General features: G+C 45.0%; 1 protein-coding gene across 3 annotated transcripts; it reads left to right on the top strand.

The window, feature by feature from the left end:
- Positions 1 to 1,898: 1,898 nt before the first annotated feature.
- Positions 1,899 to 25,815, top strand: LOC111155834 (lectin, mannose binding 2 like). Of its 3 annotated transcripts, XM_022516250.1 has the most exons (9): positions 1,899 to 2,090; positions 3,293 to 3,411; positions 6,449 to 6,566; positions 7,375 to 7,457; positions 19,595 to 19,627; positions 20,710 to 20,871; positions 20,961 to 21,075; positions 23,406 to 23,525; positions 23,838 to 25,815. In XM_022516250.1, the coding sequence occupies exons 1-9, from the start codon at positions 1,904 to 1,906 to the stop codon at positions 23,978 to 23,980; spliced, it is 1,080 nt and encodes a 359-aa protein (XP_022371958.1). In that variant the 5' UTR covers positions 1,899 to 1,903; the 3' UTR covers positions 23,981 to 25,815. The 3 variants fall into 3 exon arrangements, with proteins under 3 accessions (XP_022371958.1, XP_022371959.1, XP_022371960.1); XM_022516251.1 differs by lacking the exon at positions 19,595 to 19,627; XM_022516252.1 differs by lacking the exons at positions 19,595 to 19,627; positions 20,710 to 20,871.
- The last annotated feature ends 171 nt before the right edge of the window (positions 25,816 to 25,986 follow it).

The following is a 25,986-nucleotide window of genomic DNA, read 5'->3' as shown; positions in this document are numbered from 1 at the left end:
GAGACACAGCTTGAGAGGGAGCACAAGCAAGGGGAGTGGGAGAGAGAGAGGGAGAAGCAGGATTCTGGGATCATGACTTGAGCCTAAGGCAGAAGCTTAATGACTGAGCCACCCAGGCCCTCCTATTTATTTATTTTAAAGATTTTATTTATTTACTTGAGAGAGAGAGAGGAAGCAAGAGAGAGCGTGAGGTGGGCAGGAAGAAACAGACTCCCCACTGAGCAGGCAACCCAAAGGGACTCCAGGATCATGACCCGAGCCAAAGGCAGAGACACTCAATTGACTGAGCCAGTCAGGTGCCCCGACAGTTTTCATTTCAAAATGTTGATGACTCATAAAACAGACTTACATTCATGTTTTTCTTATTAAATATATTTCTGTTCAGAAAAGAGAGAATTAAGCTTGGTTAAGTCTGTTGGGAAGACAGACACAGACCTGGCAAGTGCTCTGAAAGAAAGATGCTTGGGCAACATTGAGAGCTCAGAGTGGGGCAACTGCTGCTGCCTGAGGAGGTCAGAGAAAGCTTCCAGGAGGAGGTGGCCTGCGGAAAAGGAGAGGGGAAGAGGAAAAGTTGGAGCATATAGATGAAGAAAGGAAGCGGGAAGCAATAAAGGCAGAGAATGACAGAGCCAAGTGGCAGGGGGTTTTGTTTGCCAAGTTGAGGGGCTTGAATCTCTTCCCCACAGGTGATGGTAACCATCAAGGACTCGGTTAACACTAATAATGGTGTTGATACAGTGCTTACTACAAGCTGGCGGCTGTTTAAGAGCTTTACCAGTGTCAACTCATTTACCCCTGACACTCAGGTAATGGCATGGTTAGACCCTTTAGGTCCAACCCTTTAGGTCTAAGTGACCCTTTAGGTCACTTGGGTGGCCATGTGGATGATGGTGATCAGAGTAACATCTGGGACATGTGTTGTGGTTTGGGAGAAAGACAAAGCAATGGATGGAAAGGATGTGATGGCATTGAGAGGTGATTAGGAATAACATCATCTGGACTTATTTATTGATTGGGTGATGGAACTGGTGAGGAAAAGGTGGGAAGCTGGGATGACTCTTAACTCTTCTGGTTTCATACTCTTTTGTGTGTATTACTGTGCCACCCAGGTAAAGGATTGATAACCCTGTTCCATTTTTTAGAAAACTCGCTGCAATCGTTCAGCAGTTCTACTCCCTTATGGGTTATTTAGAAGTGAGTTGTTTAATTTCCAAATATTTGGGGATTTCTCAGAAATTTTTCAGTTACCAATTTCTAGTCTAATTCCGTCATGATAGGAGAACGTCTTTTGTGTGCTTTCATTTCCTTTGAATTTGTGGAGGTGGTTTTTTGGTTTGTCTTACCCGGGCTATCTTGGCAAATCTTTCTTTTGCATTTGAAGAGAATGTGTCTTCTGCTGTTGGCGTGTGGAGTTTCTATAAATGTCATCAGGTCAAATTCTTTGTTCTGTTCAAGTCTTTTAGAAATTTGGTAATTTTCCTGAAAATTGTCCAGCTACAGTAATTGTGGACTATTTCTCCGTTCAGTTCTACATCCGATGGATAGCTCTCCACAGACAGGAGGGTACTATGGGAGAGAGGATAGAACATTTGCGTGAAACTGCGAGAAACATTTTATTTCTTTAAATTTACTCTAGAACGCAGAGACAAAATGGAAATCACTACGTCTCCCAGTAGGCTTAGTGGAGCTCAGGACAAATGCAAATAAGGGAGGCCAGGCATTAGGCCACGCCCTTTTCCTGGGTTGGCAAGGCAACTGATACCCAAGCCAGCCAATCGGTGAGATGCTCACCTGCGGGGGCGGGGGCTCGAGGAGAACCAATGGGACCCGGGGCAGATGGTTCCCTGGGCTAATGGCTTGGGCTACGGGGCGGGCTTTTAATAAAGGGACGGCGGTGGGAAAGATGGCGGCGACTCTAGGACCCTCTGGGTGGTGGCAGCGGTGGCGGCAGCGTATGTCGGCTCGGAATGGGTCCAGGATATTGCTCCTTCTTCTTTTGATGGGGTCTGGGCAGGGACCACGGCAAGTCGGGGCGGGTCAAACGTTCGAGTACTTGAAACGGGAGCACTCGCTGTCGAAGCCCTACCAGGGTGAGGCGCCCGGGGCGAGGTGGTCGTGCACGGGGAGGGCTTCGGGATCTGAGCTCAGCGGTAGTGACCGGGGGTGGCTAAAGGCTCGTGGCCCCAAAGGAAACCGCCGGCGGGGGGCTGGGGCACGGGGACTCCCGCAGCGTTTGGGAGCCTCGGGTCCAAAGGGCAGGGGTCAGCTTTCCCCGCCCCCCGTTTTGGAAGTTTCTAGCAGGTCGAAGCCGGGCTCGGATGCCGCTAGCGCTAGGCCTGGACAAAGGGGAGCTCGGAGTTGGACAGCAGGAATGTAGGAAGGGGTAGAACTGCAAATGGTGGGTAGTGACTGAAGGCCACTAGCAAAGAGCCGATCTCCCGATGGAGCTGTGATGTGCTAGAAATGAAGCAGGAGGCAGAGCTGGGATAGAACTTGGCCGGACTGAGAAAGAGGAAATTCTGTTGCCGGTTAAAACACCTGCTTTCCAGTCCAGGAGCCTGTTGATGAAAGAGGCTAGTTACCTTTGCTCTGTTTAGGGTTCTTAGGCTCTTAGACACAGCTTTATCGACCAGAAAATTTATGTAGTTAGCTACAGAGAGGACCAAATCAATGCAGATGGCTTAACTCACACAAGTCTGTTTCCCCACTGGAGTGTGGGACAGCAGACAAATCACTCAAAGTGCAAGACTGTATATACACAGCTGCTAAGGGTGATCATTTATTCACTCAGCAGATGCCCTGAGTGCCTAATCTGTGTTGTCTCTGGTAGCACAATCGACTATTACAGACACAGAGTTCTCACTTGGCAAGAGGCATGGAGCCTGAGGTATTGGGAGAAGTACCTTCACCCTTGCATTGTTTACAGAAAGAATGTGATTAAGCCCTAGAAGCCTGAGAGTCAAGCTCTTTATGGTAGAACTGGGGAGGTTTTTTTTTCTTTTTTTCTTTTATGGTGCTAAAATTTACATATAAAATGGGAGGAATGGATCTGAGCTGTGGTTATTGAGGCAGGAATAAAGTGCTAGCTCTGATGTGCTCTGGGGTGTTCACCTGAGAAGGCCTTTGTGAAAGGAAGCTGTGGAGATGGTAAGGATTTGAGATTTATGAAAGACAGAAGGTAGGAGATCAAGTGTCATGAAAGTGTCATGACTCCAGTTTTAGGAGGGATCCGTGGTGGTTTCAGAGTGGGTTGGTGTTGAAGAGTGTGAACTGATCTACTTCCTCCCTGTAGGTGTGGGCACGGGCAGTTCCTCACTGTGGAATCTGATGGGCAACGCCATGGTGATGACCCAGTATATCCGCCTTACCCCAGATATGCAAAGTAAACAGGGTGCCCTGTGGAACCGGGTGGTAAGAATCTTTCTCCCTCCTGTGTTGGTGGTCCAGAAAGCCTGAAAAAGTTAAGCAGTGGCATATTGACTTAATTTTACTGTTTATCCCCAGTGCTCTGTCTTCTGTGGATGTCATGGATTTTCATTTCAGAGAATATGATGACCTTCACAGTGCAGTCAGATACGTAGAGACATGCTCTCAATTGTTCCAGTTATAGCAAATAATCCATTTTGATTGTGTTTTCTGAAAAGTCTTTTTTTTTTTTTTTTTTTTTTTTTTTAAGATTTTACTTATTTATCTGCTAGAGAACGAGAGAGCATAACCTGGGGATCGACAGTGGGAGAGGGAGAAGCAGGCTCTCTGCTGAGCAGGGAGCCCAATGAGGGACTTGATCTGAGAACCCTGGGATCACGACCGGAGCTGAAGGCAGATGCTTAACCAACTGAGCCACCCAGGCTCCGTGTTTTCTGGAATGTCTTAATTCCTGATTGACCTGATACTGTTACTTCTTGGAGGTTAACAATTTAACTCACATTTAATTACTTCGTAAAGTAGAAGACTGCTCTTTTAAATTTAACCTAAACTTCATCCCAGTATCTGCCCTTGTTATTTCACTTTGAAGTGTCTAATTTTAAATTTTATTTTCATGTGAAAGCCACTTTGAGCCCCTTGGTCATTTTATTTGTCCTTCTCTGGACCTTTTCTAGCTACATTGTCTTCCTTGAGGTATGGCGGCAAGAAGTGAATGCAGTATTCCTGGTGTGGCTGCACTGTGATTTTGTACAAGTGTAAGACGATGCTTTCTTTTTGGTTTCTAGGGCTCTTTCTAAATCTTTTACAACCACTTTACTTTTGGGAATGACCTTGGCATTCTTTAATACTTTTTCTTGGGTTCTCATAAGCTAAGAACTTACTTTTTCATGATTTTTGATTTACAACTTTTCATGGTCATTGATAAGTGAACCTCAGCAAAGAGAACCATTTCTTTTCCCTGATCATTTTATGTGACAGAGAATTCTAACAGAACAGAGGGATAAGAGAAGTTTCTACATGAGCTATTTGCACAAGCTGGCCTCTTAACCCAGATTGTAGTGTTGAACTCATTCTTGGACAGAGTACAGGGCGGTGTGTTCTGGTAGAAGAGATTAAGGGCTGGCAGTTGACAGACTTGGGTTCCAGATCTCGCCGTATTACACACCCACTGTGAGCCCTCCGCTGTTACTTAGTTCTCTCATTGCTCCCTTTCTCCGTCTGCCAAATGCTCTTTGTAATACCTTCTCCGTGCCCACTAGGGTTATTGTGAAAATAAGATAATAGACATGAAAAACTTTGGAAAGTTAAAATGGTTACAGAAATGTGTGTTACATTATGCGTCTGTTATAAGCTTCATTGATGGAGGTCTCTGGTTACTAAATGATTATGTCCAGGGCTAGATGCTTTGCTGCTGACTTGCTAGCTGCCCCTACATAACTCTTAGCATCAGTTCTAGTTTAGGATCTAGTTATCCTGCCCATCTTCAGATTGTCTGATGCTGTATTTTTGTTGTTGTTATCTATCAGAATAGGCTTTGGAGTTGTTTCTGAGTTATTTGAATAGGATGTATTTGTTTGAACAGTGGTTCTCAAATTGGCTGTCCAGGTGAGTCGATACCTGTGGTTACTTGGATTTTTTAAAAGCTCCCTAGGTGAATCTAATGTACAGCCAAGTCTCAGAAGCTCTATGAGGTATAGCCCTGAGCAAAGGCATATGGCCCTATGGTAGAGGAGGCCAAGGATAAGTGGCAAGCACCTCTTGGCTCAGTGTGAACCTCTCCAACCCTGGTCTCATCCCAGGGGGAATAATACCTACCCACTGGCTCTGGGGCAGCTTCTTGCCACTGAATTTCACTCTTGTCCTGAAATCTAAGTGAAACAGCAGAAAGAGAACCCAGAACAACAATGCAGGAACTGGGCTCTTCAAGGCAGGGTAAGCTATCAGATATTGTGGGGTTTTTTGATGAATTCAGAAGTAACTTCACCCCTTTCATTTGACTGTGTGCTCCTGATACTAGCACTTTTGGAAGATTTCCCAGAAATTAAAAATGAAAACTAAAAACGATCCAGCAATATCTCGCTCAAGAGCCAGAACAATCTGTATAAAGATTCTGGGTGAATCCTGTTGGCCTATCTGCTCCTCATTCCCTTCTTTGTTCATAGTGACTGTTAATCAGGAGCCTGTCTAAGCCAGATAGCTACTCTGCTCTCTCCGTGAAAAAGTGTTCAGCTCTTTAGAGCACTTAACCATCCACTTATCTCCTTCTCCATTTTTCCAAGCTTTTGATACACAGTTAAAGAAGAAAACCCCAAAGAACAAACATAGGAGTCTGTTTAGTACCCACCTCTATAACGTTTTTCCAATCAGAAGCTGTCCCTGTGATGGGGATGGTGGTGTTCTGCTTTGGTACATTTATGCTTCTTGACCATGGGCATGAGGTTTTGGGGAACTGTAACTGTAACTTACCCCCTCTTAGGGAATTCTGGCTTGCCCCTCAGCTTGACATAGGGCCAAGTCTAGCTAATTAGAGTTGTTTACATGTCTGCTAATTATTCCTGGAAACCTTTGCATAATGACTTAGCCTTTTTTTTTTAATTAAAAAAAATTCTTTTGTAATGAATGAGACTTTGACCTTTCTTGAAATCCAGAGTTTTTAGAATCTGTCAGAGGAGTGATCTGAAGTTGCAAATAGCCACCTGTACTTTAAAGGCTGAGATGCTTTGCTCTGCTGCCTTAGCAGTCCCTTGTCTTTTCCTACTTTGGAGTACTGTCCTGTTCCTATGGGAGATACTGAAGATAACTGGGAAGCTTATTCACTTTTCATAGTGAATATCATACGCAGTTGGACGGCCTAACCTGTTTGATTTTATGACGCAAACACTTAGCAAGTCATAGATTTCAGTTTCAACCCTTTGCCTCATGTACCTGAACTTAGGTTTTCCAAGTCTCTAGACCGCTCTGAGGGCTTGAGGGCTTTCACATTTTGTGCCCTTCATTGATTCCTGTGTCTTTTTCACTCTAGCCGTGCTTCCTGAGAGACTGGGAGTTGCAGGTGCACTTCAAAATCCACGGACAAGGGAAGAAGAATCTGCATGGGGATGGCTTGGCAATCTGGTACACGAAGGATCGGATGCAGCCAGGTATTGGGACACCCTGGGTGCTCTTGTGTGGGGTGCGACAGGTCTGCTTTGTCATGTGCCCTCTCTTTGAGAAGTATATGTCCTCCCCTCCCCGCCCCCCCCAGTGCCAGCAGTTTTCCCACTCCCTTGATGTCTGCGGATGAAGACCAGCCAGTCCAGTCTCTAGAATGGGGTCTGGGTCCTAAATAGAGCAGCAGGACTTGACTCATCCTGGGGTGAGATTGTGCTAATTAGTTCCTTCTGGTTTCCCTTGGAGGCCACATGGCCGGTTGGGTGGGTGAAAGCCCCAGCTTTCCCAAACACAGGTGACTGGGTGAGCTGACTTCTTCGTAGCATGCGGAGTGAGTGGTCTCAGAACTCCTTGAGTTAGGAGTTGGCATGGGAGCTGTTGCTCCAAGGACGCGGCAAACTCAACCTGATTTGACCTGATCTCTTTTTTGCAACAAGAAGCGGGACTTGGGAATTCAGCTCTCTCTCAGGGGCATAGTTGTCACCAAGCGTTCGTGAAGCAGAATTCTTTAGGGGCGCCTTAGCAACTGGTGTGGACCAGGGAGCAGCTATAGTGCTAAACAGTGTTGTAGTGGCCTTCTCTCTTACCCCTGCCTTCAGTAACAAACAGCTACCAACTTTACTGGGTGCTTGGTACAGGCCCTGCCCTTTGCCGGGTGCTTTTACGTATGTTTTCTCATCTTAAAGAGAGGCCTGGGAGTCACTTGAATTTTACTTTTTCGTCCATCATAGTGATATGTTTTTCCTTGATCAACTCTTGGCTTTATTTCATTGTTCATCATCTGTTCTCTCTCTCTAGGGCCTGTGTTTGGAAACATGGACAAATTTGTGGGGCTGGGAGTATTTGTAGACACGTACCCCAATGAGGAGAAGCAGCAAGAGGTAATGGCAAGTGTCAGAGCTTAGGTCAGCTGCACTGATATCACAGTCCTTTGCCTCAGGAACATTCATGAGGGAACAGGGGCTAGAAAGTGAGGGTTTTCATTCTATTTTTTTTCATCTGTTGAACTTGAAAAGTTAATATCCTTGTCACAGTGTTCTAGAGAGAACGGTTTATGGTGCACAGTTCTTTGGGAATGGCTATTGTGATTGGGGACTTTTTCTTTAGTGTTCACAGTGTTCTTCTGTGCACATTAGGTAGCTGCTGGAATTGAGCATGCTTGGACGGTTGGTGAATTGGCTCCTAGGCCCTGCACCAGAGCAAGCTGAATTTGTATAACTCAGCTCCCCTGACTTAATAGATCACCGCTGTGCTCTCTTCTGTAGCTTGCTCACTCTTTTGAGTCTCCTTTTCTTCTTCCTGTTTTTAGACCCGAACAGCAATTCTGTTGTCCTGGAGGAAACATATTGTTCCAGTCCCGTTTCTGGCTATTGGCAGAAGCTTCTTGCTTTTTGTTGGCTGACCCTAGAGTTCTTTAGTACTTTCTTATACTGCCAACAGGTTTATATTCTTTGCCTGATGGCCATGACATCAGATGGTGGGAAAGCGATTATGACAGGTTGTTGATGGGTATCCTGTAGCTAAATAATAGCAAGAAAGACAGTATTGAGGATAGACACAGAACTCACTTTATTTTTTTCCTTAAAGTTTTTTTGAAAGTTTTTTATGAAAAACTGAAGGCTCATTAAAAGAAATGGGAAGAATACATGATCATATGTGCAAGACCCAGATTCAGCAGATTTAGCAGTTTCAGCATTGCACACGGAGTTCACCGTAGGAGGTAGAAATAGAGACCCAAGTTAAGAGGATGACTTTTTTTGTTGTGAGGCAGTTCAGAGTAGCTTCTCCGTGTTGCCTATGTTCCTCCTCACCCCACCATACAGCAGGTGCTTAATGGTTGCGAGACTTAGTGAGAAGACCAGCAGGATCCTTGCACTCAGGAGCACCGAGGTGTGAGGATGTTCCTGGGGGAAATGTGGGGTGCTGTAGAAGACACAGAGGTGTGTTGAGCCAGGAGCGGGACAGTGTGGTGGTGGTGGAGAAGACTTCCTCCAGGAAGTGACATTTACACTGATGTCTGCAGAATTAGGAACCAGTGTGCCATGCAGAGGGAAAAGCCTGTGTTAAGGTGATAAAGTGAGAGAAGGGATCAGAGAGAGATGATGCTAGAAAGAAAAACAGAGCCCCAGTCTTGCCATGTTGCTCAATTTCAGGGGCCACCATTCCTGTGGCATTCTTTAGTTTAACACTGTTGCCTGTTGGGCAAGTTGACTGGCCCCTGAGATTGAGCAGTGTCGGCTTGGGTGGGTGGTGCTTTGGCTCTTTGGACCAGTGCCAGAGCCATCCGAATGTACGTGGCTCGTCCTCACTGTGCGCACTGGGGCCAGATTCTGGAGTGAGGTGTTCCTGGTAAGGAGTCTGGGCTTTATCCTAAGGGGGTAAGTGTTATGAAGAATTTTAATGAGGAGACTGTCATGACTAGGTTTACGTTCATGCTGAGGAAATAGTGGTAGTTAGAGATGCATCTGAGTAGGGGTATGGGCTTTAGGGCTTGACTAGACTTCTAAATGTGGCTCTCTGCTTCTTCCAGAAATAAAGTGTGGAGATTCTCTTAGCTTCCATTTCACCATCGAATAATAGTAGTTCTCATTTGGCAGATGTGATGGGCTTATTTTGTAAGAAGTGTCATGTTAATCAATAAAATTAGTTTTGGTTAGTAAAAATCAGCACTTTTTCTGGCTATTCAGGTTCTCACTCCCAGCTATACATTGAGATTGCCTGGAGTGCTTTTAAAAATACTGACGTCCAGGGGCACCTGGGTGGCTCAGTTAATTAAGCACCTGACTCTTGATTTTGGCTCAGACTCATGGTATCAGGGTCATGGGATTGAGCTCTGCATTGGGCTCAGTGTGGGGTCTGCTGGAGATTCTCTCCCTTCCCCGTGTCTCTCCCCCACTGCTTACATGTGCATGTATAGAGTCTTTCTCTCTAAAATAAATAAAATATTTTATTTTATTTTATTTTTTTTAAAAGATTTTATTTATTTATTTGATAGACAGAGATCACAATCAGGCAGAGAGGCAGGCAGAGAGAGAGGAGGAAGCAGGTTCCCCGCTGAGCAGAGAGCCCGACGTGGGGCTCGATCCCAGGACCCCGGGACCATGACCCGAGCCGAAGGCAGAGGCTTTAACCCACTGAGCTACCCAGGTGCCCCATAAAATAAATAAAATATTTTAAAAAGTGAAATAAAAAAATAAAAATAATGGATGTCTAGGCCCCAGGCTCAGAGTATAATTCTGTTTGTCTTAGGTGCAACGTAGGCAACCTTTCTTTTTCAAAGCACTCCGGGTGAGTCACATGTATAGTCAGGATTGGGAACCCCTGGACCAACATGAGGTCCTTGTTTCCATATTAGTTGTTTACCTGTTAAACACATGTGTTTATTAAAACGACATTTAAGAAAACTAATCAAAGTGGTTTTTGTTTATTTGGTGGCTCTTATGTGCCAGGTACTTTACAAATACTGTCTTAATCCTCATCAAAACTCCTTAGAGTTAGTATTATTTTTCCCCATTTATGAATGAGTACAGAAGCTTAGAGAAAGGTCTTGTTCAAGGTAACAGCCAATATAAATGGAGTCAGATTTTGAACATAGGTCTACCAGATTCCAGAGGCTGTGCTTTTTTTTTTCCTCTTTAAAGGTTTTATTTATTTATTTGACACAGAGAGAGACAGTGAGAGAGGGAACACCAGCAGGTGGAGTGGGAGAGGGAGAAGCAGGCTTCTGGCTGAGCAGGGAGCCCAGTGTGGGGCTCGATCCTGGACTCTGGGATCATGACCTGAACCAAAGGCAGATGCTTAATGCCTGAGCCACCCAGGTGCCCCAGAGGCTGTGGTTTTAATTATGATGCTCTACCCCCTCCCATTCATTGTTCTGCCAGGTTGATTTCCTTGAGAATGGAGACATTTATTATTCTCCTATCATCTCCTGTGTAATTTCAGTTCTTAGAGCTTATATTCAGTGCAACAACCTGAAACTATTTTAGAGGGTAAAATCAAGTGTGTTTTGTTGGCGGCATGGTTTACTTTGATATCCTACATAAAGGTGCCAGGCCTTGTTTCCAACACTCGTACATGTTACTTACTTGTAACTACTCTTTGGGGGTAGATATTACTGTTACCTCTACATTATGGGTAAGAAACTGAAGTACAGAAAGGTTAAAAAATTTGTTAGTGGGGACCTAGGTGGCTTGGTCAGTTAAGTGGCTGCCTTCTGCTCAAGTCATGATCTCAGGGCCCTGGGATGGAGTCCCACATCGGGCTCTCTGCTCAGCAGGGAGTCTGCATCTCCCTCTCCCTCTGCCTACTGCTCCCTCTGTGTCAAATAAATAAATCTTTAAAATTTTGTCAGTGACATAGAGAGTGTTTGCTTCCAGCCTACAATCTCATTATTTTGCTTTATTATTTTTAAGTACATCAGAAGAGGGTGACAAATACGGTACCTTTTGAAAACTTGTAAATGTCACATAGAAGATGTGTGGGACGAGAACAGGAGCTGGCGGGAGGGAGTGTGGAACAATTCACCAAATCCCTCAAGGTGGTGGTAAAAATGTTTCCCTGGTTTCTTGTTTCCTTGTCACCAGAGCACATGACCTTGTTGCTCAGCTTACTTGCAGCCACATTTGTTCATGAGGAAATACAGGGAAAATATTAGCAACCAGTAATGCATCTGAGCGGGAGTTCAGTTTAGGCTTGGCTCTCTGAAATCAGGACAGATTGTTAAACATAACATGCTTATGTTCATGATATCAGGGTCGTGGGATCGAGCCCTGCATTTGGGCTGTTAAACATATCTGTTAAACATAACATAAAGATGTTATGTTTAACAGATATGTTTAACATGGTAACCTCAATTTCCCCGTCAGCAATAAAGGAATTGTAGTTTAGGTGAGTGAGTCAAGAGTTGAACTGTTTCGGGAGTGCAAGGTACTGCCTGTGCCGTGGTGAGATTGCGAGATCATAAGTGGTTGTTAAAAATGATAGTGGAAGAAATAGGAAATCTGGATAGATCTGTAACAGGAAGAGATTGAATTAGTAATAAAAAATGACTCACAATGAAAAGCCTGGGTCCAGACGGCTTCACTATTCCTGTCAAACAAAGAAAGTAGAGTTAATACCAGTTCTTCTAAAAAATTCTTTTTTCTTCTTTTTTTTTTTTTTAAAGATTTTATTTATTTATTTCACAGACAGAGATCACAAGCAGGCAGAGAGGCAGGCAGAGAGAGAGAGGGAAGCAGGCTATCCGCCGAGCAGAGAGCCCGATGCAGGGCTTGATCCCAGGACCCTGGGATCATGACCTGAGCCAAAGGCAGAGGCTTTAACCCACTGAGCCACCCAGGCGCCCCTTCTAAAAAATTCTTAACAAAAAAATAAGAGAGGACACTAACCAGCTTATTCTTTGAAGCCAGTATTATTCTGATGCCAACACCACACGAAGACATCACAAGAAAACTACAGACCAATATCTCTTATAAATATAGATGTAAAAGTCATCAATAAAATACTAACAAACCAAATCCAGCCACATAAAAAGGGTTATATACCACAACCATGTGTATTTATCCTAGGAATTCAATTCGCGCTTTTTTTTTTTTAAGATTTTATTCATTTATTTGACAGAAAGAGGGAGAGCACATGCAGGCAGAATGGCAGGCAGAGGGAGAGGGAGAAGCAGCTTCCCACCAAGCAGGGAGCCTGACACAGGCCTTGATCCCAGGACTCTGGAACCATGACCTGAGCGGAAGGCAGACACTTAACCAACTAGCACCCAATCACCCCTCAGGTTGCTGTAAAAATCTGAAAATTAAAGAGTGCCTGGCTGGCACAGTTGGAAGAGCATGTGACTCTTAATCCCAGTGTCCTGAATTTGAGCCCCGCGTTGGTGTAGAGATTACTTAAATAAATAAAGACTTTTAAAATCTGAAAATTAACATGATAGACCATATTAATAGAATAAAGGACAGCATCTGACTCCCTCAGTCAGTAGAGGGTGTAACTCTTGATCTCAGGGTCATGAATTCAGGTGCCATGTTGGGTGTGGAGCCAACTTAAAAAAAATAGAATAAAGGACAAAAACCATATGATCATATCAATAGATGTAAAAAAAAAATACTTGAGAGGGGCGCCTGGGTGGCTCAGTGGGTTAAAGCCTCTGCCTTTGGCTCAGGTCATGATCCCAGGGTCCTGGGATCAAGCCCTGCATCGGGCTCTCTGCTTAGCAGGGAGCCTGCTTCCTCCTCTCTCTCTGCCTGCCGCTCTGCCTACTTGTGATCTTTGTCAAATAAACAAATAAAATCTTTAAAAAAAAAAACAAAAACAAAAATCCTTGAGAAAATGTAGGATCTTTATGTTAATAAAAACATTCAACAAATTAGGAATAGAAGGGAACTTTTTCAACCTAATAAAGGGCATCTATGAAAACCCTCAGGTAACATCATACTTAACTGTGAAATACTGAATGCTTTCACTCTAAGATCAGGAATAAGATGGGGACATCCGTTCCTGTTACTTATTTTTTTTTTTTAAAGACTTATTTATTAAGAGAAAAAAAAGACTTGTTTATTTTAGAGAGAGAGAAAGAGAGCAAGAGTATGAGTGGGAGGAGCAGAGGGAGAGGGCTAGAGAATCCCAAGCACACTCTGAACTGAGTGCAGAGCCTGACTTAGAGCCTGATCCCAGGACCCTGAGAGAATGACCTGAGCTGAAACCAAGAGTCAGATGTTCAACTGACTGAGCCACCCAGGTGCCCCATTCTTGTTACTTCTATTTAGCATTGTACTGGAGGTTCTAGTTAGGGCAGTTGTGTAAGAAAAGAAAATAAACATCCGGATTGCAAAGGAAAAAGTAGTACTGTAGATGACATGATGTTGTATGTAGAAAATCTTAAAGAATCCGCAAGAATACTGCTACAACTAATAAATGAATTCAGCAAAGTTGCAGGATACCTGATCAATATGCAAAAATCAATTATACATCTGTATGCTGGCACTGGACAGTCAGAAAATGAAGGTAAGAAAACAGTTCCAGCAGTGCCTGGGTGGCTCAGTCATTTGAGTGCCTTCAGCTCAGGTCATGATCCTAGGGTCCTGGGATCGAGCTCCGCGTTGGGCTCCCTGCCCAGCAAGGGAGTCTGCTTCTCCTCCCCCTCTCTCTCTCCCTGGCTTGTGTGTGCACACATGCTCTCTCTCTCAAATAAATAAATAAAAAATCTTTTAAAAAATTCCATTTATACTATCATGAAGAATAAAATACTTACAAATAATTAAAAATAAAAGTACACTCTGAAAACTCTAAAATACTGTTGAAAGAAAGTTAAGTCCTAAATAAATGGAAAGATATCCTATGTCATGAATCAGAAAACTTAGTATAGTTGATCCTTGAACAGTGGGAGGTGGTTAGGGGCACCGACAACCCCACCCCTAACACACTGTTGACAAGCCACACATAACTTTTGACTCCCCTGGAACTTAACTACTAATAGCCTACTGTTGACCAGATGCCTTACAGATAATATAAACAGTTGATTAATACATTTTGTATGTTATATGTATGTATACTGTATTTTTACAATAAAATGGGCTAAAGAAAAGGCAATGTTATTAAAATCATAAGAGAAAATACATTTATAGTACTGTCTTTGTATTAAAAAAAATTTGACATGGAAGTGGACCTGTGCAGTTCAAACCCATGTTGTCGAAGAACAACTATAAAGATGATGATGCTCCCCACGTTGGTCTCCAGATTTGACACATTCCGTGTCTATCAGAAACCTAGCTGGCTTCTTTGTAGAAATTGACAAGGTGATCCGAAAATCAGTATGGAAATGCAAGAGAACTAAAATAGCCAAAATAATACTGATAAAGAAGAGCAAAGTTGTAGGAGTCATACTTCCTCATTTCAAAACTTAATACAAGGCTGCAGTAATAAAGACAGCATGGTACTGGCATAAGGATAGACCTGTAGATCAATGGAATAGAATTGAAAGTCCTAGAAGTAAGTCCTCATGTTTATGATCAGTTGATTTTTGATAAAGTTGTCAAGATAATTCAATGGGGAGAGAACCATTTTCTCCCCCCCCCCCTTTTTTTTTCCCTTAAGATTTTACTTATTTGACAGAGAGAGAGAGATCACAAGTAGGCAGAGAAGGGGAAGCAGGCTCCCTGCTGAGCAGAGAGCCTGACTTGGGGCTCAATCCCAGGACTCTGAGATCATGACCCAAGCCAAAGGCAGAGGCTTTAACCCCCTGAGCCACCTGGGCTCCCGAAAAAACCATTTTCAACAAAAAGTGCTGACTCAACTGGATGTCCACATGCAGAGTAATGAAATTGTCCCCACCATACAAAAAATTTAACTCGAAATGAACTGGAAAGCTAAGTGTAAAAGCTAAAACTACAACTCTCAGAAGAAAACATAGGGTTAATTCTTCATTACCTTGGATCAAGCAAAGGTTTTTAAGATACAACACCAAAAACAAAAGCCACACACACAAAAACAGATGATTTGGGGAAAAAAAAAGATTATACTTCTTTATTTTTTTTTTTTAAGATTTTATTTATTTATTTGAGAGAATGACTGACAACATGAGCAGGGTGGAAGGGGAGAGGGAGAGGGAGAAGCAGGCTCCTTGCTGAGCAGGGAGCCTGATGAGGGGCTTGATCCCAGGACCATGGGATTATGATGCAAGCTGAAGGCAGATGCTTTTTTTTTTTAAGTTTTTATTTATTTATTTGACACAGAGAGATCATGAGTAGGCAGAGAGGCAGGCAGAAGCAGGCTCCCTGCTGAGCAGAGAGCCCAGCTCCGGGCTCGATCTCAGGACCCTGAGATCATGACCCAAGCCAAAGGCAGAGGCTTAACCCACTGAGCCACCCAGGTGCCCCATGAAGGCAGATGCTTAACTGACCGAACTACCCAGGCACCCTTTCTTTTCTTCGTTTTTACTCTTTTTTTTTTTTTCAGGGGCAGGCACCTGGGTGGCTCAGTCAATTAAACATCTGATTCTTGATCTCAGCTCAGGTTTTGATCTCAGGGTCATGAGTTCAAGCCCCAGATTTGCTCCACACTGGGCATGGAGTCTACTTTATTTATTTTTTATTTTTTTATTTTTTTTTTAAAAGATTTTATTTATTTATTAGACAGACAGAGATCACAAGCAGGCAGAGAAGCAGGCAGAGAGAGAGGAGGAAGCAGGCTCCCTGCTGAGCAGAAAGCCCGATGCGGGGCTCGATCCCAGGACCCTGGAATCATGACCTGAGCCGAAGGCAGAGGCCTTAACCCACTGAGCCACCCAGGCGCCCCTGGAGTCTACTTTAAAAACAAACAAAAAACACCCCACAAAGCAACAACTTATGCTTTGGAGGATACCATCAAGAAAGTAAAAATAAGAATGGGAGAAAATCAATGAAAATTGTATATATGATAAGGGACTTGTTTTTACTTATCCTAGATATAGTTCAATAGTAAAAAAGACAACTCATCTAAAAATGGCTGGGTCAGTTGGTGGAGCATGTGACGCTTGATCTTGGTGTTGTGGTTTTGAGCCCCATGTTGGGTGTACAGGTTACTTGGAAAATAGTTTTTATTTAAAAAAAAAAAATAACCAAAGGATCTGAATAAGTATTTCCCCAAAGAAGATACACAAAGGATGGAGAAACATGAAAAGATGTTCAGCATCATTAGCCAACAGGGCCATACAGATCAAATCCACAATCCCAGGGTCCTGGGATTGAGCCCCACATTGGTCTCCTGGCTTGGCGGGAAGCCTGCTTCTCCCTCTCCCACTCCCCCTGCTTGTATTCCCTCTCTCAACATCTCTCTCTGTCAAATAAATAAAATCTTAAAAAAAAAAAAAAAGAATAGAAATAGTAAAGTGAATTCATGAATGCTAAATTGTTTATCATGAAATTCTGTTTTTTTTTTGGTATTAAAATTTTCTTTTAAAAATGTTTATTATAGATGGTTGTTCTGTCATTATTGTAATTTAATGTTTATAGGTCAAAAATGGCAAACCCATTAATCTCCAACATATTTTTGGAGATTTTACCAGTCTGTGACAGCCAATGGTCCAGGAATTACTGCTCTAAAAGATGAGTATTTGCCTTGATGCTCATATATGCACAGCTGGGAGTAGTATTTGTATTTAGAATGAATGAACGTTTATTGACTCCCAGACACCATACTAAAGGCCTTGTATCTCATTTCATCTTCATGATCAGCCCTGTGAGCTAGCTCTGTATTATCCTCTCTGTTTACAGGAAGGAAATGGAATGTCTCAAGGAGCTATGGTAATCCACCCAAGGTTATACAGCTCTGAGCGTATACTTGCTGTTAGAACCCAGTCTCCCTGATTACAGAGGCCGGTGGGCTCCTTTTTCTGTCTAGTAGTTTACAGTTACTTGTGTGCTTGGAATCTGTAGGATTTTAGCATAGGATATATAAGCCCGCAAGTTCACAGGTCTCCCTTGAGTCAAGATAGACCAAGGGTACAATTACCACATAGAGGGCTTTTTTTTTTTTTTTAAGTGGCTTTGTAGTAGAAAAATTTGGAAACATTTCTTCATCCTACAGGCAATAATCATTTGGACGATAGGTAGGAGTGACTCTAATTTTTAGTGACTCTTAAATTAGGAATGAAACTACCACCTTGACTGAGTCTGAGGGATTCTTCAGCCTTTGGTTCTGGCTATATATAGGCTGCTTTCCAAGGAAAGAAAATGAGCTGCTGTGTGAAATTAGTGGCTTCCCAAGGAACACTTAACTCCTGCCTGGGCATGGAAAATAAGAGGGCATTTAAAGACTTACTACTAGTGTGAGGTGAAAAGTTGAAGGCCAAGTCACAAGTTGCTGAAGTAGACAGATTCTGTCTCCAAAGTTGTGGGGTGCTGTGTCTGGTGCAGTGGTTCTTAGATTTGGCCACACATTACAACTGTCTGTGGTGCTTTTTGAAAAATATATGGGAGTGCCTAGGTGGCTCAGTGGGTTAAGCCTCTACCTTTGGCTTGGGTCATGATCTCAGGGTCCTAGGGTCAAGCCCCGCATCGGGCTCTCTGCTCAGCAGGGAGCCTGCTTCTCCCTCTCTCTCTCTGCCTGCCTCTCTACCTACTTCTGATCTCTCTCTGTCTAATAAATAAATAAAATATTTAAAAAAAAAAGAAAAATAGATGATCCTGTGCCCCGCCCCTCCCAGGCCTATTGAATGAGACTGAGTGAGGGACCCACATGGGATTGCAGCTGGAAGGCTCTCCCAGAGAATGCTGGGGGTCAGCTTACCTCTGGCTCTTACTGGATAATCAGATGCCTCACCAGCCTTGGGAAGAGGAAGGTTCTGATGGCTTAAGGAGAGTTTTCCCAGGCACTTTCTTGAAAGGTGCAATGTAAACTTCTGATCATGATCATGCTGGGGTTGATAAATGAGCTACCCAGGGCATTTTTAATCCCTTCTTTTCCCTGATTGTTCACTGAAGTTAGGAGCATTCTTTTCAGAAGCCCATTCCTGTACGTTGTTTGACAGCATACTATGAATTCCCTTGTTCTACACGATCGCTGTAGGAGAGGAGTATTGGGAATTGGACCATCTACTGATGCATTCCGTACCCTTCTGTAGACCTGTGCATAGTCCCCCAGCAGCATGGAAGCAGAGCAGTGGGGGTCTGCTCTGAGACTTGCCCTGAGCTCCTTCCTCCCTGTGGCTTCTGAGGCCCAGTGTGATCTGGCTTGTGTCTCAGCTCACACCCACCTCTCCCTCACTGGCTGTGTGTCAGACACTGCTGTCTCCTCCTGGTCCTCGAAGAGGTCAGTCTCATGCTTCTTATGCCTGCAGATCTTTTGGTGGCTCTCTCCAAAGATGAGGCCTCAACTCCTCAGAGAGCTTGTTCCCTTAGCAGTTTATCATGTTGCCTGTTTTATTCTCATCATAGCATTAGTACTCTCATCATAGCATTAGTACTCTCTGAAATGCTTTTTTGTGAGTTGTAATTCTTTAAGTAGTCCCTATACCTAAAGTAGGGCTCGAACTCATGACCCTGAGATCAGAAATTGCTTGCTTTTCCGACTGAACCAGCTGGGCACCTCTCTCTCTGAAGTAGTTTTATTTATTTGTTGCTTGTCTCTTCCATTCTGATGTCAGCTCTATGAGCCCCCCCCATCTGGAACAGTGCCCAGTTCCTAATAGGTGCTCACTGATAAAAGGAGGAATGCTTCAGGCTCTACACCCTCACACATCCTTCCCATAGGGCAGGGCTGGGCTGAGCTTGTGTAGGTATCTCCTGTCGCTAGTAGCTTAGAACTGTAGCAGTTTTCTGGACCAAAGCTAAATATCGTCGAGCCTCTTGATTTTTCTAAATCTGCCATGCTGCAATGTTCCCACGGAACTTTTTCCCTGTCCACATATTGTAGGTTAGAATGACAACAGCTGTTTGGAAATGTATGTCCATAAGGTTCAATTAGAGGGTAAATGATCCCTCTGGATTAGAGTTAACTCCGTTGTCTCTCAAGTGGTGGGATTTTTATCCTTTGGGTAAGATCTTAGGCTGAGATCCTGGGCAGTAAACGGCATTTTGAATTTGGAAGAAATTGGCCTTCTTTGTCACTCCTGTGTCTCCCCTTGCTACAGAAATACTGTTGCCTGGGTACAGACAAAAACACATGGCCTGGCCTTCTGACTCAGAGACATAAGCGAAGTGGGGCCTTCTTGGACAGTGTAAAGCCGTGTGTTTTATGAAGTCTCTGAAAGCCTTAGAGAGGTTTTCCTAGTGGGCCCCTTTAAGAATCGGATAGTAACAGACCCTCTCCTTAGAAAACATACAAGCATCTGTGCACATAGTTTTGCCTGTAATTTTGAGGGGTGTAAGGACTTGGTAAATGCCCTCCACAGATCTGGCAGCTCTGTTTGGGGATTTAGATCGGTTTGCTCATCCACCACGGCTGGGTCAAAGCTCTTCCATGGCTGTTTCTTTCTGACCTGGTCTCCTGTCTTCTGTGCCCTCTCTCATTTTTATAAAAACCTGCTGGACCCTCTCAGGCCCAGAAGAGGCGATATTCTCCAGGAGTCCAGGTACTCAGTCTTGACACGCCATGGCCATGCCTTACTCCCTCTGTGTCCATTCAGCATTTGCTCCTGTTCACACCCATGTGGCTGTTGTCTTGAGAGTCATGAGTCTCCGATTTTGACTGCATCTCCACCTTGCATGTTGACTGTTGAGGACAATGAGGAAGTCACCAGAGAAGGGGCATGTGTCATTTTTCCTCTCCTTTCATCACCCTGCCTCCGCACTGCCTCAGCACTGGGCTGGTTCTTAAATGGTTAGCCCATCATTTCTGAGGACGAATTCGCTCCTCCAACTCTGTTGGAGAGATGGGGCCTCTGAAGTAGGTGGGAAGATTGGTAGCTTATGGGGAAGCTCGCAGTAGGGGAACTTGCCCAGGGTATTATGGGGAGAAGTTATGTGTAGGTGAAGCTTAAGTGGGCTGGAAGGTCTTTCGACTAAGAACAGTCCTTGTGGCCGGAGAGCACCAGCCGGCAGCCTGGTTCTGGCAGTGCTGGTTCTGAGTCCTGATCCGTTTAGCGTCCATCATATGCTTACAGGATTTGAGGATTTGAAAGGAGCTATTTGGAATGGAAAGATGTCCCTGATCAAACAGGTATTTTCAGAGTACCTGCTATGTGCAAAATGCTCACTTGGGAGGGCGGGGGGTGGGAGGTTGTGGGGGACGGAAGGAGGGGACATACAAGTATAGTGATTTTTTTTCCTTCGAGGGGTTTACATGGCAAATTGGGGAGAAAGTATATATACATCAAAAGGAAACCACCGGTCCTGGGCCATGTATGTATGTGAGTGCCAAATAGTGATCTCTGGAAGGATTTGAGTCAGACTCCAGAGGGGCCATTTCAGGCCCACCCGGGTTGGTAGCAAGGAGGATTCCTGAAGGCAGGTGGAGAGTTCAGTTGCTTCCTGGGCCATAGCCTTTGATCATCTGAGTGTGCATTCTCAGGGGCTGCTAACGATGAGGTAGAGTGGTTGTCTGGTCTGCCGGAGGGGCTCAGCTTGTATGTGCAAAATTCCCATTGCTGTTTGTACAGGCATTCCTAAGCGTGCTTCCTTACTGTCCTCTGTTCTTCCTTTCCTGCTTTCCCAGCGGGTCTTCCCCTATATCTCAGCCATGGTGAACAATGGCTCACTCAGCTACGATCATGAGCGGGATGGGCGGCCTACAGAGCTGGGGGGCTGTACAGCCATTGTCCGCAATCTGCACTATGACACCTTCCTTGTGATTCGCTATGTCAAGAGACATTTGACGGTGAGTCCTTGCTTTCTCGACTAGTTGGTGGTATGGGCTGCTTTGCACCTGCTTTTGTAGCCCTGATGTATCTTTTCTTTTTATTCTAGATAATGATGGACATCGATGGCAAGCATGAGTGGAGGGACTGCATCGAGGTGCCTGGGGTCCGTCTGCCCCGGGGCTACTACTTTGGCACCTCTTCCATCACTGGGGATCTCTCGGGTACTGCCATGAGCGTTCTTTATTTGTCCTGACCGAGGTCATGTCTTGAGAGCCGGGCCTTAGTGAGGCTTCTGAGGGGAGAGCCAGACAAACAGAGCTGTGGGAAATACCTGCACAGTGCTTCTCTTCTGGTGTTCTGGTACCCTTAAACACCCCTGCCCCAGGCCTAGGCTGTCCTAGTGCAGTTGGCTCTAGGAGACGGTTGGTGCTAATGGAAAGCAGGGTCTGCCTCTTCAGGCCAGCTCTTCCAGCCCGTGTTTGGAGTTCTGTGCTTCATGATGTCTGGTGCCCTTTCTGCAGTCTGGTTCCTTGCCATCCACCTCCTAGTGTGCTGAGTTTCCCTTCTCTTAAGCTTTTCCTTGAACTCTCTGACTCTGTTGTCCCTCTTCTGACTGCCCCCCAGCTTGGTGTTCGAATGTGTTGTGTGTTCAGGGGCTTCTGTGTCCAGGCCATCCCCCACTCTAGCCCGCTGTACTCAGGCCTCCTGGGCATCTCAGCCAGACCGTTAGCACTGTTCTCATCCAAACTACTTCTCTTTCCTCGGCACGCATGGTACTCTCTTCTCAGCCCTTGCTCTCTGTCCTCTCTTTAGCTGGTTTGACCACTTACTCTGAAACTCCTGCTTGATTTATGTGGCATTAACAGTACCTAGTTCTTTTACTTTTCTATCTCTGGATTTTCTTCCTACTTATTTCCAACTTGTAGCTTCCCCTTCCGTGTTTATTCTGTCCCTTGGCTTGAGCTTTAATCATAACCTCTTTGGAGAAGAGGTAAGGCACTGAACTTTTGGGCTTTTTGACTAGTATAATTCATTATGAATAAAGCTAGTATGAAATAGAATAATTTTTATCTGAAAAAGTCCTTTGCTCTACATGTTTAGTGATACTGTCTACATTAGTAAGTGTCTGTTCTCTGGCTGTAGTATAGCTCTAAATACAAATTAGGTCTTTCTCTTAAGAAATCCAGTCTCTGGTGACCATGCTGGTAGCCATGAGCACCCCTAGCATTCAGCTTTGTGGTCTCTTAATATCAGTTCCTGCTAAAGGAAACAAGAGCTTCTTGGAGAAACGACTGATGCCAGATCTGAGGCAGGAAATGGGGAAGCTGGGAACTTCCCAGGAAAGCAAGGAAGATAATAAAAAACTTCTAGGTTCATGTAAAAGAGCTCAAGAGCCAACTTGAATGGGCTCCCACTGGAGGAAGATGGGTCGTGTTGAGCATCTATAAGATGTACAAGTTCAATGTCTTGAAACACATCAAATATGTTTGAATCATTTAGATTATAACAACTTTAAAAAGAGAAAAAGCGCACCTGGGTGGGTCAGTCAGTCAAGCGTCTTTCTTGCATTCAAGTCATGATCCCAGAGGTTCTGGGCTGGAGCCCTGTGTTGGGCTCCCCGCTCAGTGGAGAGTCTGCTTGTCCCTCTGCCCCTCCCAAACTCATGCACGTGCATGCGTGCATGCTCTCAAATAAAATCTTAAAAAATAGAGGAAAAAAATGGGAGTCCCTAATTCCTTGATCCTTTCTCTAGTAATTATTAGTGAGATACTCAGGGTGATAGTTATAAGCTGCAGAGAATTAGTCATTGTCCAGATGGGAAGTGTGCCATGCCAGTAGCTATGCCGTGCTCAAGGCCTGTTAATCAGCTGGCATGAGGCCCTTTCCTATCTTGCTTGGGCGTATTGTCTGCACAGACGGGAAGCTGTGGTGCTGTGTCTTCTCTCACTGTGTTCCAAGGTTTTATATATGAGGTGGGCTTTAATGCTTGCATTATGTCTAAGTTTTTTAAAAACTATATAGGTAATGCATGCCTATTGATAAAAACTTTAAATCCTCAGTAATATAGATTATTCTCTATTCCCCATCCTTATTTTTACATGAAAGGAAACAGAGGTTTCAATTATTTTTTTCAGTCACTGCTGGCGGGGCACTTGGCTGGCTCAGTCGGCACAGCATCTGACTCTAGATTTTGGTGTCGCGAGTTTGAGCCTCACGCAGGATGGAGAGATTACTTAAAATAAATGTTTCTTGGGGCACCTGGGTGGCTCGGTGGGTTCATCCTCTGCCTTCAGCTCAGGTCATGATCCCAGGGTCCTGGGATCGAGCCCCACATCAGGCTCTCTGCTCAACAGGGAGCCTGCTTCCCTCTCTCTCTGCCTGCCTCTCTGCCTACTTGTGATCTCTTTCTGTCAAATAAATAAATAAAATTAAAAAAAAAAAAGTTTCTAAAAAAAAAATCCAGGATCACTGCTAATGAGCTGTAGCGTGAAACTCCCAAGATACCTCTTTTTGAGGTGGTTTGGGTCCTCCCTGTGCTTTTTTCCTTTAGATAATCATGACGTCATCTCCCTGAAGTTGTTTGAACTTACGGTGGAGAGAACCCCAGAAGAGGAGAAGCTGCATCGAGATGTGTTCCTGCCCTCGGTGGACAACATGAAGCTGCCTGAGGGTGAGCGCAGGGGATCTGGGAAATGGCCCTGTGCTTAGAGAGGAGGTCCCTGTGCCTGGGAGGTCTGGGGTGACTTGCACCCACAGCTCGCTGGGCCATTTCCTGTGTTCATGGAGCACGTGCTCCTGCCATTCTGCTGGTCTCCATGTTACAGATGAGCAGGGCTGCTCAGTTTTTAAATTAAGGGCCCCTGGAAAGGGAGTGTCTTTCTGCCCTCTGGCTCCCAGAAATGAGTGTCAGAAACTGGAGACTTGATATTTCCCCAACTGGGTGGGCTCCTGATTCTGACTTGCTTCCCTCTTGTTTCCTCAGTGACTGCCCCATTGCCCCCCCTGAGTGGCCTGGCCCTCTTCCTCATCGTCTTTTTCTCGCTGGTGTTTTCCGTATTTGCCATTGTCATTGGTATCATACTGTACAACAAATGGCAGGAACAGAGCCGGAAGCGTTTCTACTGAGCTATCCCACTACTGCCGTGCCTGCGGCTGTCACCGTGAGCCAGCGCTGGCCCGAGTGTCGAGCCAGCTGGGTCTTCTCCAGTCTCCAGCAGCTGGTCAGGGACTCCGTTCTTTCACTGGAGCTTTGAATGCAGGGATACTGCATTGCCATGGTGATCCATGGGGACATTTAGCTGGTTCAGGAAGCCCACCTACCCTGGGGCAGCTCTGCTGTGATGTGCCTTTCCCTGCAGTCCTTCCACTTGGGAGCTAAGAGGGACAGAGAGAATATATACGGTTCTGATGCCAAAAATCACAGAAAAGAATTTCATAGCTCAGGCTGCCTTGTTGTTGGACTCAGAGGATCGTTGTGTTTCATTTTTAAATCCGCAGAGAACACAACACGGATAACTCCTCAGACCTTCCAGGCATACATTTGTTGGTTTTTTTCTTTTCGTCCAAGCCTCTGTCCACCTGAGGAATTCTCCCTGGAAATCCGGATGGAAACTTCTTCCCTGTGTTGCCTTCTCCCTCCACTCATTGCTCTCTCCACATGCAGCCTGAGCTAGAAGAGACATCTGGATGCCTCTCTTTTGGAGCCTGGGGCTGCAGAACAGACTGATGTTTCACTGACCCTCAGTAGGTGGCCACAAGTGGAGGGCTCTTTGGCTCACTGCTCAAGCCGTTGTTCTTTAGCGCGCATCTTGGTTCTGTTGGTTTGTTTGTGACCTTCCCAGTTGGTTCCTTTAGGCCCTCAGTCAGGTTTGGCCAAAAGTTGGGTATGCAAGTCAAGAGAAGCTTGTACGACTTCATGGTTGTCAGGGGAGTAACTAGGATACTGGCCAGCTCCATATTTCTATACCAGAAGCAACATTTGCCTTGTGATCTGGCCATGTGGAGATGTTTCTGGACTCTGGAGCCTGATGAACTGCATGTTTGGTGTTTATCATGACTTTTGAAATCCCACTTGGAGTGTTCAAAATGTAAAGAAACTCCCTTTTTATAGCCTCGGCTTGGATACTCTCCAAAGAGGAAACTTGGCTTCTGTTTCTTAATGGTTAAGAAACAGTTGCTATTCTCCTATTGCAAATCTGGGAGCAATGGACCCTCATCCTCTGTGCCTGGAAGAGTTCATTGTCATTGAACAACAGAGCCTGAGTGTCCTCCTCTGTGGGTCAATCCTTATTCTACTGCCTTATCTGACAAGGGGTCATGTGCTGCTCACCTGTCTGCCCTGTGATTAAAATGGCCAATAGGCCAGTCTCCCTGTAGGGCCTGGAGCTCTGAGCTCTCCTAGCCATGTACTTCTGTAGCCTAAGGGAAATTCTTAAAATGGCTGATGAAAACCAAACATGAGCTTCTAATTCAGTGTCCTTCCTTTTAGGGGTGGTTTGGGTGGGGGTAAGGTCTGGGCTTTCTTACTGAGCCCTAAGCCCGAGAACCCTCACCTTGCCTTCTTCTCAGTTGAGAAAGAAGCCCTCAGCTCAGCCAGAAGGAAAGGAGGTCACGTTGGCTGGGTATAGGTTTCTGTCATGTTGGGCTTTCTTTTGTCCCTCGCATGTGCTTAAGTGAGCATCACAGGCTGTAGTGCTCTCCTGAAGTGCCACTAAAGTGGGATCCTCCCAAATCTTCCCCACAAAAGCAGAGCAGCTCCGGGGTACCAGGGCACAAGCTGGGACCTGGAGCTTGGCCTCAGCACCACTTAGAACTGACAAAACAGAGGGCTGTTTTGTCTTTTTTTGAGGGCAGGGCGAGATTGGCTAGACCCTTGTGGTGGGGGGACCTCGGTGGGCTCTTGAGATGACCCAGGCAGTGGTGCAGGAGGAAGGGGTCTCATGATGGGGGAGGGTATGTGTGTGCGTGATGATTGAGTTGATGAGTTCTGTGTGATTCCAGCTCATGGGCTCCTTGTGGCTTTTGAAAGAGGATGGGGAAGACATAAAGTACAGTCCCCACCCAGCCCAGGGCCAGCCTTTGAAATGTGTGATGCAAAGAAACCTAGCGTGGTCGGTCCTGCCATAGTGCTT

Source organism: Enhydra lutris, unplaced genomic scaffold (assembly GCF_002288905.1).
Source record: "Enhydra lutris kenyoni isolate GAN:26980312 unplaced genomic scaffold, ASM228890v2 scaffoldscaffold44, whole genome shotgun sequence".
Lineage (NCBI taxonomy): Eukaryota > Metazoa > Chordata > Mammalia > Carnivora > Mustelidae > Enhydra > Enhydra lutris.
The sequence above is the reverse complement of the archived record's forward strand: the minus strand, read 5'-3'. Positions and strand labels throughout refer to the sequence as shown.